Source organism: Sarcophilus harrisii, chromosome 2, assembly GCF_902635505.1.
Source record: "Sarcophilus harrisii chromosome 2, mSarHar1.11, whole genome shotgun sequence".
Lineage (NCBI taxonomy): Eukaryota > Metazoa > Chordata > Mammalia > Dasyuromorphia > Dasyuridae > Sarcophilus > Sarcophilus harrisii.
In genome coordinates this window covers 355,271,449-355,290,901 of record NC_045427.1, presented here as the reverse complement: position 1 = coordinate 355,290,901, position 19,453 = coordinate 355,271,449, and the positions used below count along the sequence as shown (strand labels likewise).

The following is a 19,453-nucleotide window of genomic DNA, read 5'->3' as shown; positions in this document are numbered from 1 at the left end:
GAAAGGACCATGAATCCCCCTAGAACCATAGAATGTCTATTGAAAGAACCTGCCGACCATACACTAGACCTCTTATGTCCATGTCCTTGTGACATTCGGTCTTTGGCCCCTTCATTTGACAGATGTGGGAAGCAAGTTCAGAGAGAAGAAAAGGTACTTGGCCATGGCAACCTGGTATGTTAGCATCAGAGCCAGGGCAAGAATACACAGCTCCTGTGCTCCAGGCCGGCATTTCTCTAGCTGAACTATGAAAGGCCTCATTAATTTCAAAACTCTATTCTCTGAAGTTATTAGTATAGAGTCTGTTATTACAGTAGCAAAAACTAAAATATAATTTGCTATTTCTGCCATTGCATTTCATGCCATCTCTAAAAGCAAAAATCTGATTACTGCATAATTTAAGTCCTTTTTTATCCAAACACCATGTTGGAAAAATCTGCCTGTAGAAGATAAGACAAGTGGCATGTTATAATTGTTCCCTGTAAAGTTCTGTAGAAAGCTAGTTTCCTAGTCCCCAGAAAAAGGCAGTTTTGACAAATACAGAGAACAGTGGAAGCACACTTAGAGATGGCTTCATATGTGTCCTTTTTCACTAAATGGCCCCAGATAACAGTGATCCCTTCTGAGTGTTACCCTTGTATTAAAAAATATGTTTAGTGAATGTCTTCTGTGGCCCCAATCCAGTGGAAGGCGTACAATGGAATTAACCTGAATCTGGGTGATAGTTCACCTTTATATAATGCATTTAAGAGTTTCATAACATTTTATATATGTTTCTTAGGATCACAAAATTAAGAACTAGAAGGAACTTTGAGATTAATTTCCTTTCTATTCTTCTCTCTCCCTCCCCTTCCCCATTATACTTGATGATGCCCAGAGAGTTGAAGGAAATTTGCTCATGGTCACACAGGTAACCTTAGCAACCTAAGTGTTTCTGTTTACAAATCCAGTCCTTTTCCATTGCACCTCATTGTCTCAAGAATGCTATTGGTGCTCCATTCAACTCTTGGGGTCCCCAGAACCACAGCTTTCCAAATGAGGTACTTCAGATGATGTGTGCTTCACTTGCCTTGAAATTCTATCCCAATTTTATTGGAGACCCTTAATTTGTACCAGGCAAGGAATATGTATTGTAAAAAGTGCCTGATGCTGGAGGATCTATATATGACACCACCCTTTCTATTTTGGGGATTCTCTTCTTGAAGAATATATTCCATTTCTTGACAATATTCAACTATTAGTTTCTTACAAATAAAATACTCTAATATTATGTTTTAGCAGCTTTACTTCAGTGGATTTGGACTTTTATTTTATTTGTCCAGCTTGTCGCCTAAAGATTGATAATAGTGGGCAAGTAGTTAAAGGCAGTATAGAGGATATTAGGAAATTGACTCATGTTCCTCTCCAAACTTGGAATTTCCCTTTCAATACTTCTTGGTGGTCATGGTTTAGAGTATCATAATGAAAACAGATGGTTTGATTTTTCCTCATAGCTGTCAATGATGTAATCCCACTATATGTCTCCCCTGAATGATTCCGTTAATAAATTGAATTGTTTAAGACTCCTTATCTAAAATTGTTGGACTGGAGAATAAGGAAGGAGTAAGACTAATGATTCTTAAAAATCGGGGATGAATCTCTATAAAGCAGGATGACTGTGAAAAAACCAGATGGAGACCTAGTTGAGGCAGCATACCAGGAGTGGTATTGAGGTTCGAAAGGAGATCTCAAAAACCCGTCACAGGGTCACAAGGTGTCTCAAAAGAATTTGCAGCCTTGAACCTATCTCCAAGTCAAGAGGCAAAGTTTGTTACTGTAATGCCCATTAAAGAGGGCTAAGTTCCAAAAAGGATTTATCAAAGAACTAGAAGCAAGATGAAAAATTTATAGGAAAAGACAGAAAGATCTGGTTCTTCAAGTCCCTGATATGCTAATTTTATGGCACAGAGGTAGAACTGAGGAATGGTCTGGTATGTACCTCACCATTTGTCTCAGAAACCCTGTTATCACAGACCAACCAGTTATCTGACAAGTCACCAGTTTCTCGGACTATACTAAAGCCAGGAGACTTCAGGATCATTGATAAACAGATTGTTAGAACAGTAGCACTCCCAAAGTCTGGGGACCTCAGGATTAGTACCGTATTTCTCCTAGAAGTTGCATCCCCATCAGTGTGAGGGGATCTTTAGAAATAGATAAATAAGAAGAGGGATTGAGTGAGGTAGGAATAAGTGGCGTCCCCTCAGTAACTACAAACTACTTGTTTTGCACATTCTATACCTCACAACAAGGAACTGTTTTTGCAGAACACCCTGATAGCCAAACTACAAGATCCTTATTTATCTATGTTTTTTGGCCTAATATTGTTTACACTCAGATTCATCCTTGGGTTATCACATCAAGATAACTGGGGCCCTTAGACATTCTGTATTTTTCCACTCTTGTTTCTGGGGAAGAGTTTTCACACCTCCCAGCCAATGGTATGAGGGAACAGAGTTAGGATGGGGGGATTTTACATTAAGGATAAAATCTTTGCTTTAGCTGGTTCCTTTGTACTCCCCATGTGATAATTTCTGGGTGCTAAGAGGGACGTAGTCTTTCTTATGAGAAAATAAATTCCTTTTTGTCCTAAATTCAGATGGTCTTGTCCCACACAGTACTGAAAGTGATGAAATTATGAGTCCTTTGAAATATTGAAGTCTATAATTTTAATCTTGTGTCCTCTAGAGAATATTTGAATGAATCTTTTTCTCAATTATGTCATTCTAAAATGGCTAATTTTGGTTATTTGTATTGTAATGGGAAAGGCTTGTGTTCGAAGAATTCTTTATTTCCTGCTGGTCCTGGACCTCACCCTTCAGCCTTTGAGATGTTTATTTTGGTTCAAAGAGCTTTGGAAGGAAGTATCAGCTGCCTTGTATCTCCCAAAACAATAATAAATGCATCAAATGAAGTTCCAGAACAATCACTAAAAAAGGGGGAAAGGGGAAAAAAAACCTCACAGAAAAATTACCTAGATAAAAATGAGAAAAACTTGAGGAAGTAAGAAAAAAAGACCTAACACAATAAATCCTAAAAAACAAGGAAAATCTGCAGAAGGAAAAAACAAGACAAACCCAGTAATCTCTAGAAGAAAATGGACATGCTAAAATATCCTCCCAGTTAAAACATTTTTAAGGTTTATAAAGCCCTTTATATAATCTCATTTGGTTCTCTTAAGTAGGTTATATTATTCCTAATTTACAGATGTGAAAACTGATGCTCAGAGAATTTAATGGGGTAGGTAGCTTAGTGGATAAAGTGCCAGGGCCTGAAGTCAGGAAGACTTGAATTCAAACATTGCTTACTAGTGGGCAAAAAATCATTTATCCTTATTTGCTTCAATTTCCTATCTGTAAAATGAGCTGGAGGACATGGCAAATCACTCTGGTATCTTTGCCAAGAAAAATCCAAATGGGGTTCTGAAGACTTAGCCATGAGTTAAATGACTCAACAGCAACCACTAGCACCACCTAGAAACCTAAGTTAAAAATATTTATATAACGACTAAGTAACAAGTCCTCCTAGACGTGAACTCCAGTTCATGACAGATGCAAATAGCTAGAATACTGGGGAAATAGCTTGAGAAATTACTTTTCAGAACATTCAGAAATGTTACTTGAAATCAGTGTTATAACTACATTGTCAAAAATGAAATTAGATCATACAGATTCTGGAAATAATATCCTAAATAGTGGAAATCAATCTAATATCACTGTGCAAGTAGAAATCAAGTATATAACTTAACAATTAACCTACCTGGTATCCTCTAAATTGTTTTGCATTATTCTAAATAGCTAATCTTTTTTTACATCTAATTGAAAAAATCAAATATTTCCCCTAGATATCTAGATATGAGCCTGAATCAGATAAAAAAATACAATAAAACATATCTGACATTACATATATGTGTATGCGTATACACACTATATATATATATATATATATATATATATATATATCAGTATCCATCTTGAACGGTCTAATATCTGTTGGGTTTTGACAAAGTTTGAACAAAGATTTGACACAAAAAAACAAGGATGTCTATATCCATGACAAATAGGATCATAAAAACAAATATATACTAGCAAGCCCATCTAGAAGACTCTAAATAGCCTGAATGTTGTAAATATAGCTAAAGTAGCTAAAGGTTTCAAATATTTCCATGGCTTTGTGGCCATGAGGGGTTTGATTGGAATTTCTAAGGAATGAACTATTCCCCTTTCAATTGTGACTGTACTTGACCTAAATGGGCTGTTCTTTGCACCCTTTTTCCTGCTTTTCCTTTGGGCATGAGAGCTTCTATTTACAGATGTTTAATTACTATGACTAAATTGATGAAGACAACCTTAAAATGTCAGTATAACACAAACCACATTAAAGCATTGGACTATATTGGTACTAACTGATAAAACATATGTCTGCCCTTTAACAGAAAACTAAGACTTAAAGGTCTAAAGACTTAAGAACATAATCAGGAAAAGGGATTGAGGAAGAGATGGATTAATACCCCATGGATTAAAGCCTATGATGCCTTGTAAGTGAATGGATATCTTTTGTGGGAGAAAGCACAAAAAGGAGTTATGCAAAAAAAAAAAAAAATAGGAATTGGAGCTAGCTTCTTTCTACTCATTCCATAAGTAAAAAGAGAAAGGATGATAATTTCTTTCACTTCTTAACAAAAGGGATCTGTAGCAGGATAGGATGAAAGCAACAGTGGGGGAAGACTTGAGATATGAGGAATAAGAAGCAGTTTTGCCCCTGACGAGAAAACTAAAGGGTATGATCAAAAAAGATTCACAGAGGGTAAATGTGGTAAAAGACATGAGTCTTTGTTCCTTGATCACAAGAAAACTGAACATTTTTTAATGGTTTTATTTAATTTTTTTTAAAGCTTTTTGTTTACAAGATATATGTATGCATGGGTAATTTTTCAGCATTGACAATCACAAAACCTTTTGTTCCAATTTTTCCCCTCCTTCTCCTTCCCCTCCCCCATCCCCTAGATGGCAGGTAGACCAATACATGTCAAATATGTTAAAGTATATGTTAAATACAATATATGTATACATATCCATACAGTTATTTTGCTGTACAAAAAAAATCAGACATAGAAATAAGGTAAAAATAACCTGAGAAGGAAATTAAAAATGCAAGTGGACAAAAGCAGAGGGAGTGGAAAAGCTATGTTGTGGTTCATACTCATTTCCCAGAGTTCTTTCACCGGGTGTAGCTGGTTCTCTTCATTATTGAATAAATGGAACTGATTTGGTTCATCTCATTGCCAAAGAGAGCCACGTCCATCAGAATTGATCCTCATATAGTATTGTTGTTGAAGTGTATAATCTCCTGGTTCTGCTCATTTCATTTAGCATCAGTTCATGTAAGTCTCTTCAGGCCTCTCTGTATTCATCCTTCTGGTCATTTCTTACACAACAATAATATTCCATAACATTCATATACCAAAACTTATTCAGCCATTCTCCAATTAATGGGCATCCACTCAATTTCCAGTTTCTGGCCACTACAAAGAGGGCTGCCACAAACATTCATGCACATACAGGTCCCTTTCTCTTCTTTATGATCTCTTTGGGATATAAGCCCAGTAGTAATACTGCTGGATCAAAGGGTATGCACAGTTTGATAACTTTTTGAGCATAGTTCCAAATCGCTCTTCAGAATGACTGGATATGTTCACAACTCCACCAACAATGTATCATTGTCCCAGTTTTCCCACATTCCCTCCAACATAAAATGAACAATTTTTAAAAGAGAAAAAGAGTCATCATGATTAGAAGAGAGACTAGGAATTTTCACCTTTTCAAAGAAAGAATTGTCCTCCTGAGAAAAAAATCTCACCCTTGGAGAGAAGATATGAGTCCACAAGATGAGCCAGCACCTAGAATGGTAGGGGACACAGGAAACCAGACATAGTATAGATAATCGAGGCTTTGGAATAGAGGCTGATCTTGTTAAAGGTCATAGCACCCATCCCAGGACACGCCTTTTCAGCATTGCTTACTTCATGAATTGATGTTTCTTAAGAATGAGGCACTTCAGTAAAAGAGATGATAGAGAATGAAATACAAAGTCAGTGGTGTGCTGGACCTAGGCTCATATTGACTTGAGAAAGCTTGATTTCAGTGTGAGTGTTCACACCCTCCAAATTAGCAAATGGTATAAACTATTTTGTAGATTGTTTAGACTTAAAAAAATGTTGAGGGAAATGTGAATAATAAAGATTAAATTTAAAAATGTATCCAAAAGAATGTTAAAAGTGTTGCCCCTTTTCAGAGAGCCAATTGTTAAAACATTTACCAGTATATCCCTACCTTCAATATTCAATGATATAGAGACAAAATAGAAGAATTTTGGTTTTCTAGAAGTGCTACCATTCTGAGAAACGCAGAGAATAAAGAACACAGCACATGAATTTACAACATACAATACTAATTTGTTTTAAAACCCATAAAATGTAGAGCCATTGAAGGATCATCTTTAATATTATAAAACATATTTAAAATTAAAAGTTAATATTTGCAATGGGTAAATATGAGAAACATGATCTAATAAATATAGGTATAGAAAACAAAGATGTCTCCTTTCCTCACTATCATCTAATATAATTTTATAAATGCTCACCACAGCATTAAGATGAAAAATAAATTTAAAGTCACAGACACTAATAAAGATGAAATCATTTATTTTTGCACATGACAGAATGGTCTACTTAGAAAAACCTTTAAAATCAGAAAAGAAACTAATTGAGACTTAATGGTTTCAGCAAAGTTGCTGAATACAAAATTAACCCACAGAAATCATCTGCCTTCCCACATAGCAAAAGCAAAATCTAGGAGAAAAAAATAGAAGAGAAGGGAAAAAGGAAAACAAGCATTTATTAAGCATACTATGTGCCAGGTATTGTGCTAAGTGCTTAACAAAATTATCATTTGATCCTCACAACAACCTTATGAGGTAGGTACTATTTTTATCTCTATTTTACAAATGAGAAAACAAGTAGAACAGTGGCTACTATTTAATTTAGATAGGAAGTGTCAGACTGGATTTGAATCCAGTTTCTTGACTCCAGGCCTGGCATCATATCCACTGTGCCACCTAGTTTCCCCTCCCGACCCTCCCCATACTGCAATGGTTTACCATCTCTTTCTACATTGAATTAAAGCAAACATTAAATGACTTGTCCCCGTTCACACAGCTAGAGAGAGTGTAAGGTCAGATTTGAACTCAGGTTTTCCTGACTCCAGGCCTAGTGTGCTATCCACTAAGCAACCTAGGTGCCTTAAGATCATTTAGTAGTGATTTAAAAGTAGAAAAATATGTTGGTGGAAAAGACCCGAGATGACTAAAAGTCAGAAATAACCAAACAATAATACAGTATTCAAAAAATCCTAAAATATAAACTACTTAGGGAATAACTTCCTGTTTGGTAAGAACTTCTGGGGGAAAAGCTAGAAATTAGCTTTAGACAAGCAGCTTATATATCAGGTAAGTTCCAAATGAGGACTTGATAAATATAAAATTACATCATTAAAAAAATTGGAGGAAAATGGAATGTGGGGGCATCTTTCATATGGCTAATGGGAGAATTCTTAACCAAATAAAAGATCATCACAAAAGGTAAAATCAATTTCAGTTACATAAACTTTTTGGGAGCTCTTATATAAAGTCAATGATAGAGCTAGGACAAATATGGAAATTAGATTGTGAACACGTCTTTGTATAAACATCTCTGATAGGATTCTGACATCTAAGATACAGATTTAACACAAAAATATAGAATCAAGAACCTTTTCCTTAGTAGCTAGTTCCTTTCTCCACTCCAAATAATTTTTATTTTGTATTCACTTATGTGTATACGTAGAGAACTAGGTAGTGCAGTGAATAGAGCTGGGGAGTTAGGAAATTTCATTACCCTGAGTTAAAATCTGGGGTCAAAACACTTCCTAATTGTATGACCCTTAGCCTGTTTGCCTCAGTCTCTTCGTCTATAAAATGAACTGGAGAAGGAAATGGCAACCATTCCAGTATCTTTGCCACTGGGACCATGAAGAATTGGATCCAGCTGAAAAATGACTGAACAAAACAACTATTAATAATTCAAGAAAGCATTTCTTCATATAGATAATGATAAAACAGGTGAAAATCAAAACATTTCTATCGATAAACTAAAAGTTGAGCAACTGGTTAATTTTTGTCTTTTGGTAAAGATCATGAAAACTTGTGTTATAGTTTTTTTTGTCTTACATTTCCATTGTAGAGGGAATTATCAAGGCCCTACCTGATCTACTCTGGCTAGAACACATCCTCCTGGACCATACATGGAGCTAAATTGAACTCTCCTGTCCATTTCTAGGGATTCATTAGTGGTGAATTTGGAGATGATATACCACCAGGGGGAAGGAGAATGCATCAAAGAATACTGATTGCTGAGCCAGTATAAAGAGCTATGAAGAGTAATCCACTTAGTAGTTCTTGAAAGTGTGGTGACTCTGTGGAAGCTCTCTCTTATACTTTCTTCTCATGGATAGGCAGTGGAATATGTTCTCTCTCCAAGAAGCTTTCATGGCAGTAGGTGCATATGCTGTTTAGTTTACAGAGACTGGATTTTAGATTCCTTCTATTTTGTGTTTCTTTCTCTGAACATAAAGGATCAAACAATAAACGACAGTAATCAATTGATGAGGTGGATGTTTCTTGCTTTGAAGAGACCTTTGGGGAGTTAGAATTTGGGGAATTCTTGGGTTCCTCGACCAGAATTGCCTGTCATAAGAACTTTTCTATTACTACATATATTCTTCAAAACAAAAAGATAAAACACACAAGCCTCCTCCCCCCCCCAAAAAAAAATTACCGACTGACCAGAAGACATGGATTTTTAGTGAAGTATTCAGAAAGTACAGGTCAAGATAAAGGTGAAATGCTTATCCCAATAGTCTGACTAAATGATTCACAAATCAATGATTTAAGTATTATTCTCCTAGGAGAATATAGAAAGAGTTATAGGTAAATTGTTCAGTCATTTTTCAGTCATGTCCAACTCCCCCATGACCCCATTTGGTATTTTCTTGGCAGAAATACTGGAGGAATCTGCCATTTCCCTCTCCAGCTTATTTTATAGATGAGGAAACTAAGGCAAACATGGTCAAGTGACTTGCTGAGGGTCACACAGTAAGTGTCTGAAGTCAAATTTGAACTCAAGAAGATGAATCTTCCTCACTCCAAGCCAGGTACTCCCATCTAGTGTTTCACATAGCTGTTCCTATAGGGGTTGTACCATGTTCAGTGTATATTTAACAGTTTTTTGTATTTTGAGCATTTCTTTTGTAATGAAGGAAAGAAATAGTATTACCTGATGTACCTTGTACATTGAGTACTTCTCTGATATCTTTTGGAAAGCTCCCATACATAAGCCAAACTGAAGTTTTTAAGACCTTTTACCCAGAATTCCTGGATGGTGGTGGTGGTGGTGGGTGGGATGAAGGACCAGAGACAAGAAGAAAGAACTTTATTTCAATCTTTAGAGCCCAGGTTCCCTGCAGGACTGACCCCCATCTCTGTCAGAGTTCAGAACTGTGACCGCTTAGTGGGAGAGGGGTTATAGCTTTTGATCAATCTTTCTGGACCAGCACCTGACTACATTGAATAACATTTTGCTGATAGTTGAAAAAAAATTTTCTGAAGAGTAGCTATGGACAAGTGGGTAAATAGCTAGCCTCAGAGGCAGGAAGATGTGATTCCAGTTGCCTTTCTGACATATAATGCCTGTTTGAGCCCGAATATGACATTAATTTCTCAATGCTCTAGGCAAGTAAGACTATAAATTTCAAAAAAAGTGCCAGTCTTCATTGGTAGATGGCATTTTTACTGGGAATTCCCTATCCAAGTGAAATCACATGTTTACTCACCCCAGACTAGCTCTACTCTCTCCAGCCTACCCACCCCCCCAAAAAAGGAAAACTAACACACCTCCTTCCTCACCCACCCACTCCAATAAAGGAAAACTGTCAAATAATTGGAAACTACTGAGTGTCCATCTAGAAGTCCATCAATTGGGGAAAGACTAAATAAAGTTAAATAAACAAAGGAATATTACTGTGCCCTAAGAAGCAATGAGTATGGAGAATTCAGAGATAGGGTTATGGGAACTGAATCAGAGTGAAGTAAAACAAAACCAGAAAAACAATATACATAATAAACATAACATGTAAAGAAAAAGAAAATACAAATAGAAACTAAATGCTATGTAATTATAAAAACCAAACTTGGCACAGGAGAAGAGATTGAAAAAATGTACCTCTTTCACCCCCTTCTTTGCAGAAGTGGGTGGCTGCTTTGTAAGAATGTGGAACATTACATATACTGTCATAACTAATCAGTGTTTTGGTTAATATTGCTGAATTTCCACTCTCTCTCCCTTTTGCCTTGCTTTCTTACCCTGTCTCTCAAAATCTTTGTTACAAGGGATGACTCACTGGGGAGGGGAGGGAGGAGAAATATATTTGGAAAAAAAGACAATATAAAAATAAAAATTTCAGGGGTAGTTAGGTGGCACAGTAGGTAGAGCACCGGCCCTGAAGTCAGGAGGACCTGAGTTCAAATGTGATCTAAGACACTTAATACTTCCCAGCTATCTGACCGTGGTGTAATAAGCCCCCCATTTGGACTAAAAAAACTCCAGCTAGAATTGGAGGAGTGGTCTTAATGCTTATGTGTACTTGGGTTTCTAATTCTGTCTTTTCTAAAGTTCCTTCCAGTCCAGATCCTTCCAGATCTATGACCTCTTCTTAGTGCCCTCCACTTTATCTCCTCTCCCTGCACAGGAACTTCCTGGCGGTGACCTTCCCTGACTGTCTCCTCACCATAGAGGCTTAAATCAACTTAACCCCAACTGCTTCAGCAAAAAAATAAAAAAATAAAAAAAAATAAAAAAATTTCAAAATATGGTCCCCCTCCATTTAAGTTTCTCATATCAAAGTGCATATAATCATCATCATCATAATCATTAGTAGTTACTACTGCTTTACAAATATCAGATAATCTGACTGGTTACACTTTTATTGTCAATTAAAAACTTAGTACTTAACATCATTACTATGAATTGAACTTTCTTAATAACTTTTTACATTTAATTCAATTAATTTCAAGATGTAACAACTTTTCAGTCGCTCCAAGTCTCCACTGAGACTCTTTTTTATTTATCCATTCAATTTCTCTTATATAATCATAGTTATCTAAAGCAATCCCAATAGAATTTGAACAGAAAATAGAAAAACAGAATGGATACATCCATTCTGGATGCATCTGCATCCAGAAAAAGAACTAAGGAGACTGAATGTAAATCAACACATGCTATATTCACTACTTTTTCTGTTTTTTTCATATTTCTCCCATGGCTATTCCCTTTTGCTCTGATTTTTCTCTCTCAACATGATTCACAAAGTGATGTGTATTAAAAATAAGTAAATTTACTAGAAAAAAAATCATAGTTATAGCCTCACAATTAGAATTTATTTAGGTGTTTGAAGATGAAGAAGGGAAGCTTTTAAATTTTTTAACCAGAACTCTAACACTGATCTTTGGAAAAAATTTTGAAAGCTAGTATTTTGATCTCAAATTCCAATATACATTTTTTTAAAACAAAATACTTTGATAGCACTTTAAGGTTTAAAATGTGCTTTTGCCACAATTCTACAATAATAATCATCTAAGTTTTATTATCATAGTAATCCAATAATCTTAAGTATATTATCCAACTATTATTATCCCTCATTTCAGATGAGGTCACCAAAACAAGGTGAAGTGACATGTTTGACCAGGATCACACAATTGAAAAATATAAAATCCAGGGATATGAGGCTCAGTTTTCTATTTTTTCAATTTTCTCTCCATTATGTCACAGTGTGTCCTAGTCAGACAGATACATTAGTTCATTTTTCAAAGCTCTATTATAGATGCTAGGAAAAATGAGCATGACTCTTAACAGACTGGAAATTTCTAGGTGAAAACAGATATGATTTTTGTTAGTAAATAGCTGAAACCAAAGCTAGCAATGACATTGAAAGGTGCCTTTTTAGATGGACTTTTCTGCTGCAGAAGGCAGGCTCCAAGAAGACAAGAGATAGTCATTCAGTTAATCACATGATATTTTGTGGATGCATCACTATCCCACTGTTTTCTGTTTGGAAATTACAGAATATGTTTTGCATGACTTCATATATATAATGGGTTTCACATTATTTGCCTTCTCAATGGTAAGAGGAAAGACAAGAGGGAGAGAATTTAAAAATGAATGTTAAAAGATTAAAATAATTTTTTAAAAAGGGGAATTAAAGAAGAAACAGAAGCTTCAGTACCTGCCCTGGAATAGCCTGTGGACACTATCTACTGCTGCTTAGAAACAGTCGTCATGGAGAGGAACCTGCTAGAGACAAGAATTCCCAGCAGAGGAAAATTCAGAGGAAGCTGAAGGGTGAGGTTAGCTAGTTCTAAAAACATGCATGTGCGCACAGAATGTTGAATGCAGCAACATGGGAGAACTCTGCCAACTTTAACCCCTGTTGCCCACTCTGTCATTCCCTGCATCCTGTCTCACTGAAGAATTGTGGAGAGATCTGGATCCAGCGCTGATTAGCTGTATGATCCTAGACCAAGTCCTTCAGCCTCTGATTTTCAGTTTCCTCCTAACTCTGTAAAATGGAAATAATAATAATTCTCCTCTTCTAAGCCCAACATAATAGAAAAAGCCCCCCATTTGGACTAAAAAAACTCCAGCTATAATTGGAGGAGTGGTCTTAATGCTTATGTGTACTTGGGTTTCTAATTCTGTCTTTTCTAAGGTTCCTTCCAGTCCAGATTCTTCCAGATCTATGACCTCTTCTTAGTGCCCTCCACTTTATCTCCTCTCCCTGCACAGGAACTTCCTGGCGGTAACCTTCCCTGACTGTCTCCTCACCATGGAGGCTTAAATCAATATCTCAGAAAATTGACTGCAGCCCATTGCAGGTCTTGACCTTGAGTGGGGCACAGAATACAGGTTTTGGGATTAACACATGGAAGACCCCCATATGCTATCTGTATATGTAAATCTGTTGGAGGGTACAATGATGAGCTCCTATTTCCCATTGGATCTCAGCCAGCCACATGAGATCATACTGAAGCAAAAGGACATTTCCTAAAAATAGTCTATAGAAAAGGGTTGTTGTCTCTGGCTCTCTATGCTTCCATCCCAGAAGTCTGATGGAAATCAGTTAAAACTCAGGTTTGGCTCATGTCTAGAATCTCCCCAAAAGGGATAAGGGTTCTTAATGTACAATGTAGGCAAAGATATAAGACAATCTTTCCTTTCTTCATTACAAAAGGAGAGCTTTAAACACAGAAGATCATAAGTAAACATTGACAAAAAAATTAAAGCATGGTACAATAATCTATAACTCACAATTTACAAAGAGGTTTCTTAAAACATTAAAACGAGGAACACTTACTTAGTGGGACTATTGGATCAGCATGTGACTTTTACCTTGACCCATATTTTCTGAGCCCCTCTCTCAAGGTCCATGTCTTCTGACCATCAGGACCAGAGCTTGGGTCCATCCTTCACACAGTGGTCATTTTCTCCAAGCAGAGTATACGGTTTCAGCAAACTCCTCCTGCTGCTGCTTAGACTAGGGAACCCAGAACTCCCAAATTCTCAAACTCATGAGATTGATTTCAAGACTTGCCCAGGATCACACAGCTAGAAAGTGTTAAGTGTCTGAGATCAGATTTGAACTCAGGTCCTCCTGACTTCAGGACTGGTGCTCTATCCACTGTACCACCTAGCTACCCAAGTCATGTATGTTCTAAGTAAGAAATACAAGACAGAAGAGGCTGCCAGGAGACAAAAATGGCATATATAGCATGTGTACAAGAGAACCTACTCCAGAGCTCCCTCATGATCATCGGATCAGGAAAGACAACCCATGCATATATGAGAACACATAAGAGACATACATAGTAACTACAAGATAACCTTAAAAGGGAAGGCACCGTGGGAAACTAAGGCTTCAATCAATCAATCAATGAAAATATATTAAATGTTAGGCATTGTAACAACCAATAGAGATACAAAAGTGATAGTTCCTCAGAGAGCAAAAGAATGGACAATCTGTATGTAATATAGTAACATAGACACAAGAGAGACAAAATGAATTCAAGATAGTTTTGAAAGTTAATGAAAAAACTGAATCAAAAGCTCTGTAATAAAAATAATTCACACTTATCCGATAGGCTAATGTGACAGAAAAGGAAAATGACAAATGTTAGAGGGGACATGGAAAAATTGAGATATTGATGCAAAGTGAAGTGAGCAGAGCCAGGAGAACACTGTACACAGTAACAGCAATATTGTATCATGATCAACTATGAATTAGCTATTCTCAGCCACACAATTATATGAGACAATTATGATGAAAATTGGTATTTAGTTCCAAAGAAAAAAAATGATGAAATCTGAATGCAGATCAAAGCATACTTTTAAAACTTTATTTTTGTCTGGGGGTGGGAGGTGGGAAATGGGGGATATAGTTGGTCTATGTTTTCTTTTGCAACATGGCTAGTAAGGAAAAATGTTTTGCACTGCAGTATATGTATAATTGACATCAATTGTTTGCCTTTTCAAAGAGGGAACAGGAAGGGAAAAAGGGAAGGTAATTTGGATCTCAAAAATAATTTTAAAAATGAATGTTACATGAATAAATAAATTCTATATATTGTTCTATGTGTAATAGAGAAAAACATTCTTTTAAAAAAAGCTTTTCAACAAAGGCAATATGTATGTAGCATTGCTTTTGGATAATTAACTGAATCAACAAATAATTGTTCTTTATATCCCTGGTTCTTTTTGCTTCTTAGTCAATATATTAATTTCTTGTCAGTGTTTATAAATTTCTTTTTAATTAACATAGGTTGTGAACACTTTATATAAAGCATATAAACAATAAGATGCCTATATTTGGAGTAATCACTGGTGTTCTCATCCTTTGGTAATAGAAACATAACACCTTCTATTAAGAAAGATGGGAACAGGCTAACATCTGAGAGGAAGCCAGCAAAGTGCTTTGCTAATAATATATGTGCAACTGTGAAGTGTTTGGGCCAATAATTATAGATATTATCTGGTCCTGACAGCTTCCCAGTTTTGGGGAGAGGATAAAATTTCAATTATTTCCTCTTATGTAACCTGTTTTGTTATTCATTATATTAATAATATGCAAGCTTTCTGTTTCTCATTTGATACAACTTACATATTTATAATTATTATTCTTACAGAAAATCATTTTCATCTCATTTGATGGAGTTCAGATAGATTTATATGGATCTTAGGCAAGTTATTGTTCTTTTATATTTCATTTTATATTTATATAAATACACATTTATTTATTTATATAAATGTTATATTTAATGTTTCATATTTATCATTCTTATCTTGCTTAGTAGTTACAGATAGAATGATCTTGAAACAAGTCACTGTCCTGATGTTAACTTTTTTATATTTAATATTCTGTAAAGTGTTATTACAAAGGTAGCTTGAATAGCTTTTTTTTGGTAGTTGAATATTATTATTATGGTTGTATTCTAATATGACTAATTATGTTAGTTGCTTTTCTAAAGCTGCACAATCCTTGTATCCTTAGCATAAGTCTCTTTTGATCACTGGGAAGAATTTTTTGGATATATTACTTTTTTTGGCCAGAATTTTGCTTAACATTTTTGCATTAATATTCATTAGCAAAGTGGGCTTATAGTTCTCTTTCTTTGCTTTAGTTCTGCCTGTTCTTTTAAGTATTAGGACTATTTTTGACTCATAAAAGTTTAATTTCTTGATTTTTGAGAATAATTTGTACAGGGTTGGTATTAACTGCTTGTCAACATTTGATAAAATTCCTTTATAAGTCTATCTGTATCCTAATTTCTCACCCTGACTCCTATTGGTGGTTCCTTAGAATTGGAAGATTTTATCATTCATAGTAGCTGTTATAATTGACTACCCTGAGCTTTGGCCAAGGGACTTCATTATCTTTGTTTTTTATTCTTAGAATCTCTGGACAAAGGGATTTTACCAAGCAGTCCCAAGAGACACGACCTTTTCTGCTATCTGCTGGAGGCTCTTCTCCTGAGGCAGAATGAGGTTGTATCCTTCCTTCCTGTTTACCAAGTCAGGAGAGACAAAGAGGAGCTGGAGCTGGCCCAGCCATGGGGAAAGGAAGCACGACCAGCCTTTAGTCTTGCTGATGTGAGGAAATCTAGGCTTGGTAATAACACCATGTATAGAAGCATCTCAGAGCCCAAAGGACAGCAAAGGCAAAAAAATGCCCCAGGAGCTCCCAGATGCTCTTTGGTGAAGTTAACAAACATTTCCTCAGTACTTGTTATTCATAAGGTCTTTTGTTAGTGCTGAAGGAGTGACAAGAATGAACAAGAAATGGCTCCTCCAAGCCCTCACAAGTTTCTTTAGAATCCTAGACCAGAGTTGGAAGAAGCTTTTAGAGATGACCTGACTTGCCGAGTTACTTGGGGTATTCACTTCTGCTTCATAGATGTCAGTTTCCTCATTTGTAAAATGAGGTGACTCACAGTGATTTCAGGATTTAGAGCTGGAGGGCTCATTTAGTAAAATCCTATTTACTTTACAAGTGAAGAAACTGAAGTCCAAACAAGTAATCTGGCACTCTTCAGCTCGAAAAATCTATGAAAGGCAGATGGGAATGATGTTGGTAGGGTGGTCCTCTGTAACTTTGTGACCATAGGGAAGGACATTAACAGAAGAGAGCCTGAATTATGTAAACGACCAGGAAGCCAAGCTACTCCAAAGCAAGCAGGGAGGAGCACTGACAGAATTATCCTGTGCAGACGTGCACCTCTTGTCATCCTTAAGGGATCCTGTATTACATGCAGTAAGCCCTGGTTGAATTCCTTGCATTGACAAAATTATCATGACCCCACGATTACTGTAGCCAATCAGAAGGCCAAGTTAACCCCTGAGGTTATTTTTCTCTTATAAAGGAACCTACTGGTACCCGACTTTGCTAACTCCTATTAGGAATTTAACCTGCTTGATGATGAATTCATCATTGTGAATTCATTAGGAACTTGCCCTTCCTTATGGCATCTTTCCCCTTATTAATGGCTAAAACTTCCTTTTGGATATTAGCTCTTTGCCAGCAGCGTAATAAAATCTTGTCCTTTTGATTTGGAGATGGTGTAAGCCTACAAATTATTTTGAGATACCTCTTGTCACTGACCTGAAACCCCAAAATATTTTAGGAGTTTGCCCCCATTTCCCAATATTTTGTGGCCCATATGGGGAGAGTCTTGGAACCCCAATATGTTTGCTGGTTCAATGCTTCTGTACCCCATACCTCATCTTATTCAATTTGAAGTCAAAAGATTTGGATTTTTTTTCCTCCTTTTGCTACTCTGTGACCTTAGGGAAGTCACTCTCTTTAGAACTCATGTCCCTACAGCCCTTTTTGTAGTGGCTAGAAACTGGAAACTGAATGGATGTCCATCAGTTGGAGAATGGCTGAATAAATTGTGGTATATGAAAATTATGGAATATTACTGTTCTGTAAGAAATGACCAACAGGATGATTTCAGAAAGGCCTGGAGAGACTTACACGAACTGATGCTGAGTGAAATGAGCAGGACCAGGAGATCATTATATACTTCAACAACAATACTAGATGATGACCAGTTCTGATGGATCAGGCCATCCTCAGCAACGAGATCAACCAAATCATTTCCAATGGAGCAGTAATGAACTGAACCAGCTATGCCCAGAAAAAGAACTCTGGGAGATGACTAAAAACCATTACATTAAATTCCCAATCCCTATATTTATGCACACCTGCATTTTTGATTTCCTTCACAAGCTAATTGTACAATAATTCAGAGTCTGATTCTTTTTTTACAGCAAAATAATGTTTTGGTCATGTATACTTATTGTGTATCTAAGTTATATTTTAATATATTTAACATCTACTGGTCATCCTGCCATTTAGGGGAGGGGGTGGGGGGGGTAAGAGGTGAAAAATTGGAACAAGAGGTTTGGCAATTTTTAATGCTGTAAAGTTACCCATGTATATATCCTGTAAATAAAAGGCTATTAAAAAAAAAAAAAAAAGAACTCATGTCCCTAAAATGGGAAAGTCACACTAAATGACTTCTGTGGTCCCTTTCAGCTTTAAATCCTTCAACTGCCAAATCCTGTCACTTTACAGATGGGGAGGCTGTAAGAACAAGAGAATGAAGTGATTCCCCCCACAATGTATCAGCATCAAAACCCAGACTAGCATCCAAGTCTCTTGAGCCCCGGTTTCAGGGCTCTTTTCTTTTACTTTGTACCGCCCAGTACAAGCCTGAGACCAGGCTTGCCCATAGTTAGGTGAGGACAATACAGAGAATGTCACAAGGTGGGGGCCCATGTCTAGTGAGTGGCTGCAGCAACAAGAGATGTAGGAAGGAATTAGAACACTATGAGTTAGAAAGAGCAGGGAAGGAGGCTTCTTCATTCAGCTTTTGTGTGTGTCAATTCATAATGAAGGGGATAGTTGGTGAGCCGATGCAGTTTAATCAGAATCTCTTTTGTGTCATAGCCCCTTTTGACAATTTGGTAAAGCTTATAGATCCCTTTTTAAAATGATACTTTTAAAAACATAAAATACACAGAATTACAAAGGAAACCAAATATATTGATATAAAAATGTATTTTTCCCCATCCAAGTACACAACCCCTCCCCCTGAAATCTACCCACAAAAGGGTCTGTGGACTTTAAGTTAAGAATCCCTGATCTAAACTTTCAGGGTTCCCCAATGCCTACCTTAGAAAGTATAAATTCTTGATTCTGGCATTCAAGGTCTTTCACCATTTGGTTCCAGTCAACTTCTTCAGTTTCAGTCTTATCTCTTCTTCATGTACTTTTTATTTCAGAAGAACTAACTGACCCTATATACCCTATTTTTAGGATTATATGACCATAGATTTATTCCTTGAAGGTAATTAAATACAATCCTCTCCTTTTACAGATGAGAAAACTGAGGCCTAGAGAAATTGACTTGCTTCACTGTGTTTTTCTTCTCATTCAGGTTTGACTGATTTTGTACAAATGTTTTTAACTTTTACATCACTATAATTTTCTGTCTTTTGTAAACACCCTTATCTGGCAATAAATTCTTCTCCCTCCATAGTTATGAAAAGGCCTTCATTCCTATAGTTTTTATAATATACATATAATTTAATTTGAAATAAATTTTAAAAAAATGAATGTTAAAAATTGTGTTTACATGTAATTGGGGGAAATATCATATATAAAAACATATGTGTGCAAATGTATGTACATATGACTTAAAAATTTGG

At 36.2% G+C, this 19,453-nt stretch overlaps 1 protein-coding gene across 9 annotated transcripts in view; it reads left to right on the top strand.

Moving 5' to 3' along the window:
• LOC100924867 (cytochrome c oxidase assembly factor 8) overlaps positions 1 to 17,614 on the top strand; it is a 39,594-nt gene extending 21,980 nt beyond the window's left edge. The window contains exon 6 of one of the 9 annotated variants that reach the window (XM_031953180.1): positions 16,134 to 17,614. In XM_031953180.1, coding sequence (XP_031809040.1) covers positions 16,134 to 16,214 — 81 coding nt within the window. In that variant the 3' untranslated portion in view covers positions 16,215 to 17,614. The other 8 variants (XM_031953182.1, XM_031953185.1, XM_031953187.1 and 5 more) reach the window with 8 other exon arrangements.
• Positions 17,615 to 19,453: the final 1,839 nt, after the last annotated feature.